The sequence below is a fragment of the Channa argus genome, chromosome 3, assembly GCF_033026475.1.
Source record: "Channa argus isolate prfri chromosome 3, Channa argus male v1.0, whole genome shotgun sequence".
Lineage (NCBI taxonomy): Eukaryota > Metazoa > Chordata > Actinopteri > Anabantiformes > Channidae > Channa > Channa argus.
This window is the reverse complement of record NC_090199.1, coordinates 6,372,534-6,382,648: the sequence shown is the minus strand read 5'-3', so window position 1 is coordinate 6,382,648 and position 10,115 is coordinate 6,372,534. Positions and strand designations below refer to the sequence as shown.

Sequence of the window (10,115 nt, the reverse complement as noted above, 5' to 3'; positions counted from 1 at the left end):
GCAATACTGTTTGTATCTGACCTCTCACACAGCGGCAATAGTTTTCCTAATGGTTGCAGCCTCGTAGTGATTGTAAATTTGAAATCTCGCACTGTTCAGTGCTATTTGTGATATTGTGTGATCTGAATGTTTTGTGTTCACTGTGAGCAACGATAAGTAAAGAGGCAGTTATAACTCAAGTATTTTTTATTACCAGTTTTTACTCAGATCGTTGCTGTCTTCACAGCTCTCCTTATAGCATGTTATCATCCTATTTACTACATCATCTGATTGGAGGCAGGGAGTGAAGAGGAGGGGGGGGGGGGGGGGGAGGTGAGGGAAAGTGAATGAGGAGTGGGAGAAAAGTGAACTGATATGGGAACATCTAGAAGTAAAACCAATTTGACAAAATGCACAACCTGAAATACACAGAGGAAGGAAATTAAGATTTAAGAAGTCTTTATAACATCTACACCATTTACAGCACTAGCACCACCTGTTTTGAGACCACAAACTATCCTCATCTAATCATTAAGAATGATTCTGAAACCCATACAGCATAAGTGATTAAATATATGTAAATAATGAAAAAACGAAGCTGGTTCCTGCAATGCCTTTATGTGCCTCCTCATGATAGCTCCCCATCAGCCTGTTTCTAGTAGTGGTCTTTAGAGAGCAGGCCTGGTCTGACTCCATGCATGGGGTCCTATGGGAGATGAGAGGAGTTTAAAGGTGGCAGTTACAAAATATGGATGCAGGGATGAAGAGGAGGAGGAAGAAGATGTGGGCTGTCCGGCTTTCCCCTACTCGTGCACCAGGGCTTCAAACTCTGAAACAGAAAAATGAAAATGTGCACAATTGACAAACCTTCAGCGAATATAATACAGTTGATCCTCCTAACAAATAGTGTCTGCGGCGCCTGATTATCGTACAGCACGGTGCCATAGAGCTCCACTATTGCAAACATTTGGACTTGTCCTAATAAGCCTAATGCGGGAGTATTGTCCAAAAACTGTGAATCAAACACTGTTGCTTATTTTAAGTGAATTCCACGTACACCAACACTCACTAGAGCTTTGTAACAAAGAGTTACCAGCTCATTCGTTTTCACACATGATCATTTCCATGAACAAATGAGCTAGATTTTGCCTTTCGCCTGTGTAAAATGTTTCGTAACTTCTGCTGTTGAAAATGCATTGAAGCCTAATTGTTCTCACTGTGAACTTAGATGCTTTATTCACACAGAGTCAGAAACTAAGAAAGAAGTATCTTCATTGTAGCGAGAAGCAACAGGGAATATGAATCGTTGTCTTTCTTTAACTGTGGAACCTCTGTACTCCTCTACATTCTCTCTCATATCCTTCTATAACAAGCTCAGCATTTATAACGTAATGTTCTCCTCTCTCACCATCAATGCCAATCTTGCCGTCTCCGTCCTTGTCTGCGGCTTTGAGGAATGCTTTTGTCTCAGCATCAGTCAGATCCCTGCCATCCTTGGAAAAGCCCTTCAGTACAAACCTAAGAGAAGTGTTTTATAGTTTTATAAACTGTAGGACAGTGTTCCGACCTGGATTGGCATACATTGAATTAGACCGGCCTTGCGTCCCTTTTGTATGCCTGTGTGTGTGTGTGAGTTCCTCACTTGAGCTCTTCCTCCTCTATGAATCCGCTACCGTCCACATCCAGAACCTGGAAGACTTTCTTGACATTTTCAGCTGACATGGCCTTCATTCCCACCATTTCAAAGAACTTTTTAGGGTTGAATGTTTCTGCTAAAAAAAGATGAACCATCAAATAACTTTTAACATCTACCTTTAGCAAATGTAATCATAATCAGTCTAACTGAGCAATATAAATTCTATTTAATGTTCAAGTTGTTAAAAAAAAACGTTTCAGTTAAAATGAGTGTGGTAGGTCGGTTTTGCTGAGATCATGTCAACTCCGTGAGGGTAACATACCTGCAAAGGCATCAAGAGCTTTCTTGATCTCCTCAGCTTTCAACAGATCTGTCATAGCCATTTTGTCAGCTGTAGAGACAGACGGGGGACGGGAAGTGGTGGAGGTAGGTGGGTGGGTAAAAAAGGTGCAAAGGAAGAAATAACAGAAGAATGTTTGAAAAACGTGAGTGACGACAAGACAAGTTGCAGATTAGGCACAAAAACGTAACCATTTGCACATGTTTCCTGTGAGCTAAAAGGAATGCGGCCTAGGAATCCGTTAAGACTGTGAAGAATGCTAGGAAATGAACGCAGTCTGTGGGTGGGGGATGACATGCACAAAGAGGATCTTGACCCTGATGGAGGTGGTAGGATTACGTTTAGGCATTATAAAGATGCGCTCAGTGGAATTTGGCACAACGTGGAAGATGATCGGAGGCCCAAGCTTAGAATTTAAAGTGTGAGAGTAAATACAGTTTGACAGACACTGGGCCTCTGCAAACATTATCTAACCATTCACTGGATCTTCTTTTCCATTCCTTGCCGTATGCAGTCTGACAAATATAGTGTCTTATTTAAACGAGAACACGTGATGCTGCCGAGGTATTAGATCTAGTAGGACAATACCATCACTCAAACATGAATGGTATCAAATCCACACACACACAGCCACACTTGTTGCTTATTAAAATGTAATTTGTAAAATGTTCAGCGTCAGAGTCCCTGAAATATTCTTGTATGAACAGGCCCACTAACTAATGCCGATTATGTGACCCCAGAAAAACAGAAACTGAGGTTTTTGTTAGTTTTTTTCGCATTAAATTGGGGTCAAAATTTGCCAGAGTTTACAAGCATGTTAGCTTCTTGTGGTTTTATTGAAATCACAAAGGCCTCTAACCTTTGTGTTAACATTTTCAGCGTTCCGAACGGAGTCCTGGGCTAAGTATACGGTGCGCATCTAATTCTGGGGGATGTATCTGAGGAGTGCAATGGATCTCGAGTGTGTCTCCGAAGGTTAGATCACTGTGAACGTCAGTCATCTGCAGTACCCTGCAGCGGCCTGTAGGTGTCAGAGCAGAGCTGAAGCCTCTCAGGCTCCTTGTATCCGCTGTACAGGGCAAAGAGAGCTTGTGTGAATGTGTACAGACTCTTGTGCCCCATAGTGCCTTAGTGAGGAAACAAGACTTACATAACCCCAGAGGAGTATTCTTGATAGTCCCTCTGCAGGTTGCACTGTCCTGACCTTAACAGAATACTTACCCTCCCCAAGTAAAGGGCTAAATGACTCACATACATCCTCTTCTTTTTTTTTTTTTTTTGTCCGATCTACTACTTCTCAACTTTCTGTCCACCTGTTATAACTCAGACTTTTGGCAGCATAAGGCCAATTAGCAAGTATCTATTTGTGGTTTTTGAGATGTCTTCTAAGGCGCTAACATTTCCCATCTATGAGAAAACGGACGGCAAGTTACGGTCAGTTTGATCGGATACACGACGACCAAACATCGTCTGGCAAGTATCCTCCCAGACGAAATGGCTTCTGCATCTCAGACATCACTGACAGTAATATGTTTGACAACTTTGCTTTACTCTAGTGTAAAGTCTACAGCTTCTTTCTCAGCATCTTTGACTTACACATGACAGCTGTGGTTAGAAACTGTCCTGTAATCAAAAAGCCAAAGCCTCTGTCATCCTTTACAAGTGTCCTTGACCACATACCATTTTTTCTAAAATGTCAAAAGGAATTGCACGGCAGATATGATGACTCTGCTTTCTGGCCCACTGTGAACAAATACAACTGCTATGATGGATAAGTGAGTTTTCCTTTTAGCACCGTAGTACATCTATTTAGCAAAGGACAGACCTTCACCGGAGATTGAAAGCCAATTCTTGTGAGTGAACACACTATAAATAACACCAGAAGTAAACCGGAGTGTCTTCCACAAAGTAGCTCCACTTCGACACACTCGGTCACCTCTTTCTCGGAGCAGTGTTTGAAAAGCAGTTCAAAATTGTTGGGCAACAGATAAAACCCTGCAGCACGATAGAGTTAAAGAAATGGGAACAAGCAGCAGTGCTTCACAGAACAGCAATCGTAATGTAAAATATATAGCAACTTTATCAAACCGGATCATCTGAGCCAAATTAGTTGGAGTTATGTCTATTCCACCTGTTCATGGGGACACACGAGCCAAGTAAACGTTCAATGGACCAACACCTGCTCCTGAAATTACATTTGAATAAAATCAGGATAATGCAGAGAACAATACAGGAACAACACCCCGCTGCATAAGTGTAGGACCGACATCAAACTAAATGAACCACATGAAAAACTGCCCAGTGTTTTAAGGCCATTGAAACAATTACAAATGAAACGAGTAACATATTTAGCTCCCACTGCAGATGAGTATGGATTATGTTGTTGTATCCTGGCATAATTCTTCGTTTAACTAATAAAGTACTTTCCTCCACTTGCAGAATGTCTGCTTGTTACAGATAACCACAAAAAAAAAAAAAAAACCCCAAAAAAACCATTGCATTTCATTTTAGTTTTCAAAGTCGACTGGAGCTCAAATAATTATTCTCTGCTACAACATTTAGAGTCTTTCTTCTGGCTTACCTGAATGAAGGGGTGGATGAGTGCACAGGAGAGGAGAGAAAGAGGGCGACAGACAAAGTGATGGAGAGGGAGAATGGAGTGGAGAGAAGGGTCAGTGATGGAGGTAAGATGAGCAAGTTTGTAGGGAGGACACAATGAGTCTTTTATAGCCTCCGCTAAATGCATACACACTTTCTCTATATACCCCCACTTACCCACCTCTCAGTTTTCTCTCTATTTTTAAAAAGGTGGGGGGTTGTCAAGACATGACGCACACACCCTTGGCCCTGGAGTGTGATCAGTTTCTCTGCAGGACTAAGAAATCACACGCAGGCCTATTAATAATACGACTTTATCTGACTGCCCTCGGACCAGACCTACACCCGGGTCATCTCTCTTTCCTCCTGTGACCCCCATCCCTTTTACACTTGTCGGCTTATCCTTATTCTGCCATCTTCACGTTATGAAGCAAATGTCTTCCCACTGCTGCATCACTTTTTGTGATGCCCCCTTTCATCTTTCCGCTTGTTGTAATTCTGCTGCGTTAGTTCCCACCCTCTACCATAAATCTGCTTTTACGATACCTGCTAAGCACCGGATGTCAAGCCACCAGAGTCAGCAACAACCTGGTGAACGTGGCAAAGCACCCAGCAGCCAATGAATAGATATTCATATTCATATGTCGGTGGAGAACAAAACAGAGTTAAAATGACTGAATGTTGACTTACAGCACAGATACTTAAAATATAGTTGGTTGGTTGCTGTATGTGGCTGGTATGTGTAGTGCGTGTGTGTGCACCATGGGCTGACACACTCGGCATAACCACTACACAAGGTCATAATACAAACATGGGAATTTGAGCCTGTTGTGAAGTTCTGCCCCAAAGAATTCCGCTTGAAAAGTTACATATCACTCTTAAGTTTTCTTTCTAACAAATGTGCTGAACCCAAACCTGTATAACACAGGGGAACAAGGCTCGGTCAGTGTAGGCCCGTGCTTGTCTCTGATTCCCTTCAAGGAAAGTCATGCTCTTCACTTTCTTAATCCTGCTGTCTCTCTTTTAACCTCTTTCGATTAAACCTTGTCCGTCACTTATCTCTCCTTCATGTCAGCCCCCCGTCTGACAACGTACTCGTCCCATTTTCCTGTTACTGTTTTCACATCTTCTTCAGCCTCCTTTCATAACTCGTATATCTTTCCCCGAGTCTCTTTTCCTTTTTTTTCCATTACACCTTCCTATCATTTGTTCAGCGATGCAGTGAATCACCTTGCTTCCAGCAAGTCAAGACCCAGTGAGGGGTTTATTTATAGTAGCTGTATGTAAAAGCAATGAAAAAAAGTCATGGTGAAACACTTTAGCTATTACTAGGCTGCTGTTAGCTGATGGAACCCAAAATGTAGCCTACTTGTTTGAGCTTGAACATAATAGTGGACACCATCTCAGTGGGGACTGTGCTGTCAAAATCAGACAATGTGTTTATCCAACTGTCCACCCTGGCACATTAATAATGTCATGATATGTGCACCTGTGGTTCCTTAGAGATAACTGTCTTTATTCCCATTAACACAAGAGGCCACTCAGGAGGAAAATGTAACATTGCTGTCGGTTGTTTTAAGCATTTGAAGCATGGAAACATTCGTCCTCACTTCATCCCCAAAGTTAAAGTTACGTAACCATACGACCTTATGTAAACCTATAGTTACCTTTACATAAAGCAACCAGCCACAACTTTAACACCACCTGATGGTTTAATGATTTGGGGGTCAGGGGTCAGCACTGGCACTACGACTGGCAAGTTGGTATTAATTTTTTGGTTGATCAATGTGTAATCGTCAGTGGAAGAACACTGAGAAGACTGAGAAACAAAGAAAATTCTCTCAAAATGTTCGATGCCGAACATTTGTTCAACTGCCTGTCCTGTGCTGACCCTGTTCGCCCAGTGTCCTGTGCTGAGACTCTCTTGGCTTTCTACTCTCTATTGAATTACCGCACATCAGCATTTTCCAGCATTGTAGAGGAGTGGGAATGGGAGGGGCGAGACACAGACGACAACACACCGGACGTGTTTGTGGAAGAGAAGATCGAGTCGGTAGAGGAGGATGGAGATATGCAAAGATACAGTATGTACGGATGGATTAAGGCAAGTGATGTGCATCCATACACGAGGCCAAAGGCGAGTCCGGCAAAAGACCGGAGACTAACACAGACTTTTAATAGCGACATCGAAGGAGTAGCAAAGCAAAGACTACTGGAAAGAATAAGAATAAACAGAGACCGTTGAACGAGCAAACAGCCCTAAACTCAGCAATGACAATAAAAACCAAAGGGAGATAGTCATAGACTTAGATATAGATGAAATAAGAGATATTAGATTCCCAGAGCTCCACAGATCAAACAGAAAATAGAGAGAAAGGGAGGAAGAGGAATCAAATGTGTTTCTAACAACCGACTCAGTATTCAGCAACAGGTGGCCACATTAAGTCATGGCAGGGTAGAGACAAGCCACAGCTGTGTGTGCTTGTGTGTGTGTGTGTGTGTGTGTGTGTGTGTAGCACTGATATCGCTGGGGTATCCCTCGTCTTCTCACCTAAAGATCAGCAGATACTGGCCCTAAAAATAACCAATGGGGGAACCCAGTGACTGTACAGACTGATCAGTGGAATAGTGGGAAAGTCTGACTTGAGATTTTTTTTTTTGTCTCAACTCTTCCGTGTGATGTTCCCTCCATATTCATCTTAAAGGTGTAACTGCACGTGTGTACAGGGAGGCCTCCTGGGATGCAGACTCCGAACAGCACTGGCAGCCGTTTGAAGCCGGTCGCACCCTTTCAATCTATTTGTGAATTTTAAGTATTTCTGTTTTGGAGCATTCATATTTATTGTCATTGCAAGACGCAACTCTAGATGAAGGAGAGATTAATGATGTTACGCTTTAATGTACTTAAAATCAATATTTTTTTAATTATTCTTGTTATTCACTTCTTCTAAAGGTTTTACCGGGCAGCACGGTGGTGAAGTGGTAAGTGCTGCTGGCTTGCGGGTCGCAGGTTCGCACCCCGGCTGACTGTGGCGCTTCGTGTGTGAAGTTCACCTGTTCTCCCTGTGCTTGCATGGGGCTTCCTCCGGGTGCATTTGAGGTCAACTGCTGACACCGTAGGTGTGAAGGCGAGTGCGAAAGAATGTCTGTCTGTGTACGTCTCTCTGTGTTTGCCCTGAGATAGACTTGCGTTTTGTCCAGGGTGGACCCCGCCTCTCGACGCCAGCACCCCCACGCGACTCAATAGGATAAGCGGTGGATGGATATTTTATCTGTGAGACCCTAAAACCTGATTCACGCAAGTACTAAAGCAGATGTTTTGAGCTCTGCGTCAAAGTTCCCGCATCATGGAACTGATCCGAGCGTTCAGTGGCCTCTATCTGCACCTTGTGGACAGAGCTTGATCACCTCCACAGGCACTTGGTACTTGATTGAAGCATGTTTGGGGCCTAACAATGCATCATAAATCTGATAACCACGTTTTATATCAGCTTATATCTTTTGAATTACAAATGATAACCAGATTTTTTTAAGTTCATTTAAAGTCCCAGAATAATAATTTTCGAGTGGTGGGTATTAGATACTGCACAAAAGCATTTAAGTTGTATCACCAGTATTAACATGGAGACATTGAGTCACCATAAAATCAGTGGTATTTAAAAAAACACAACTGCTGTCATGTTCTCCTCTTCCTCTTTCTACTTCCCCTGGTGTCTCCATAGTGACCAACTATCAACACTGTAAGCACCAGCAATGTGTTTGTTGAGACTTTCAGTCACTCTGTGAGTTTCTGTGTGTATGTGCTGCTGTGTGTGTGTGTGTGTGTGTGTGTTGGTACATGTTTGTCTGTCAACTCAATGGCTTATTATATTTCATCAGCAGACTTTCTACAGCGTACTTCTGTTTCACAGTGTTATATTCCAAGGCCAGCATGTCATGCACTCTATACAAACGTAGATACATTACACCCGTGCGCACACATCTTCTTTCGCACATATGCACATTCACAATCCCGGAATTCTCTCTCATGCACACACGCATAAACAAGCACAACAGACTCTAGCAGCTGGTCTGACCTTGAAAAAAAATACACCCCTGAAAAATGTTTCTGCAATTCATGGCTGGCGTTGAGCTGTTATACGAGCAGTGTTTCAGAGGATCCATCTCAGGCTGCATGAAAATAGCAATAGAGTCAATATGTGTTACTCGTCATCCGTACACCGTAACCATTGCATACACGGTCACTGACGCACCAACGAGCTCTTCCTCACACACACTTTCAATTTGAAATCTTGATAGTTCTATGTAGCCAGTAATAACGTGGTCGCGACTCGGAAACGTTTATGCAAATGCTCGTGTCTCAGTGAAAGCACGACATCAGAACCAGGCCTGAGCTGCAGACCATGACCCAGTGTTTGTTGAAATTATTGAAACGTGTGACTGCACTAATCAGTCTGTGTGTGTAGCCACTGATGCGGCGTTTCAGGTGTGCAAACACGTGTTGGAGGAGCACTACTGAAGCTTACTGAGCGACCGAGTGGGTTCTGTTTTTCGTGCCAGTACTGCAGCCTGCAATCCCAGTGTACTGCAAGTGTTACTTTGCCATGTGATGCGTTGACACAGTATGAATAAATACGCTTTCTCTTGTTGCCAGTGTCTGAAGTAGAGTCTACATCACAAAGGCAGAGTGGATGGATCATGATGGATTAGGAATTAAAACCATATTCAGTAACCTACTCGTCATCCTTTAAGTGAAGTTGAAAATGAATATTAGGCAATAAATCATGGTTGTTGTCTCAGTCTCTCTCTCACCCGCCCACCCACACACACACACACACACACACACACACACAGACAGAAGCACACCTCTAGCACAGCCACAACTTTGCTGACATCTAGTGTTCTAAGCTTTAATCCCCTCACACTTGATTTTGAAACTATATTCATTAGCGCGAGCTCATCTGTATTCATCTACCAAAGGACGGGTGAGAGGTCAACAGTGAGTCACGGCGTGATTGCGTCCGAGGGTGCGTGCGTGCACGTCTCCTGTTAGTGATTTGGACAATGTGCACTTTGTGCTTTAAGTGAGATAAGGAGTGAGGGCGAGAGAATAGCTGACGTTGACTAAAGGTGGAGGAGGCACATTATGTGCCGAATGATGTACAGGTGAAGCCCGTGAACGTTTTAACTCTGCCAATATGTCTCCAGGCAGAAGCCCGTGCTCCCACTGGGTATCAGTTTCTCCAATTATTGATCTTGGCTTTCTTGGGAACCTTTCTGCTGATGTAACATTTCATGAGGAGTGAAGAAACAGCAGCATGAAGGAGAGTTTGCATTCAAAGCAACACTGAATTCAGTGCGACAGCTGGGAAAACGATGTGGAGCCGCAGCAAACTGCCTGCACGAGCAGCGTGTGACTCTCTTCTTTCACTTTTCACATTCACGTCTCATTCAACCAGGGCTGTGGAAAAAAAGAAAAGAACTTCAGTCTCAGTGCCGGTTCTATTTTCAAGATTAAAACTACAGTAGTTAAAATAGGTTTCCAGCATATTGTATTAAAGG

The 10,115-nt window shown here is 43.1% G+C and overlaps 1 protein-coding gene across 4 annotated transcripts in view; it reads right to left on the bottom strand.

Moving 5' to 3' along the window:
- Positions 1-168: 168 nt before the first annotated feature.
- pvalb7 (parvalbumin 7) overlaps positions 169-10,115 on the bottom strand; it is a 29,253-nt gene continuing 19,306 nt past the window's right edge. The window contains exons 1-5 of one of the 4 annotated variants that reach the window (XM_067496576.1): positions 4,537-4,687; positions 1,938-2,006; positions 1,622-1,748; positions 1,388-1,497; positions 169-808 (exon numbers count right to left, since the gene is read on the bottom strand). In XM_067496576.1, the coding sequence (XP_067352677.1) occupies positions 783-808; positions 1,388-1,497; positions 1,622-1,748; positions 1,938-1,998 (324 nt within the window). In that variant the 5' untranslated portion in view covers positions 1,999-2,006; positions 4,537-4,687 and the 3' untranslated portion in view covers positions 169-782. Of the gene's footprint in view, positions 809-1,387; positions 1,498-1,621; positions 1,752-1,937; positions 2,007-4,536; positions 4,688-10,115 lie in introns of those variants that run through there. The other 3 variants (XM_067496574.1, XM_067496573.1, XM_067496575.1) reach the window with 3 other exon arrangements.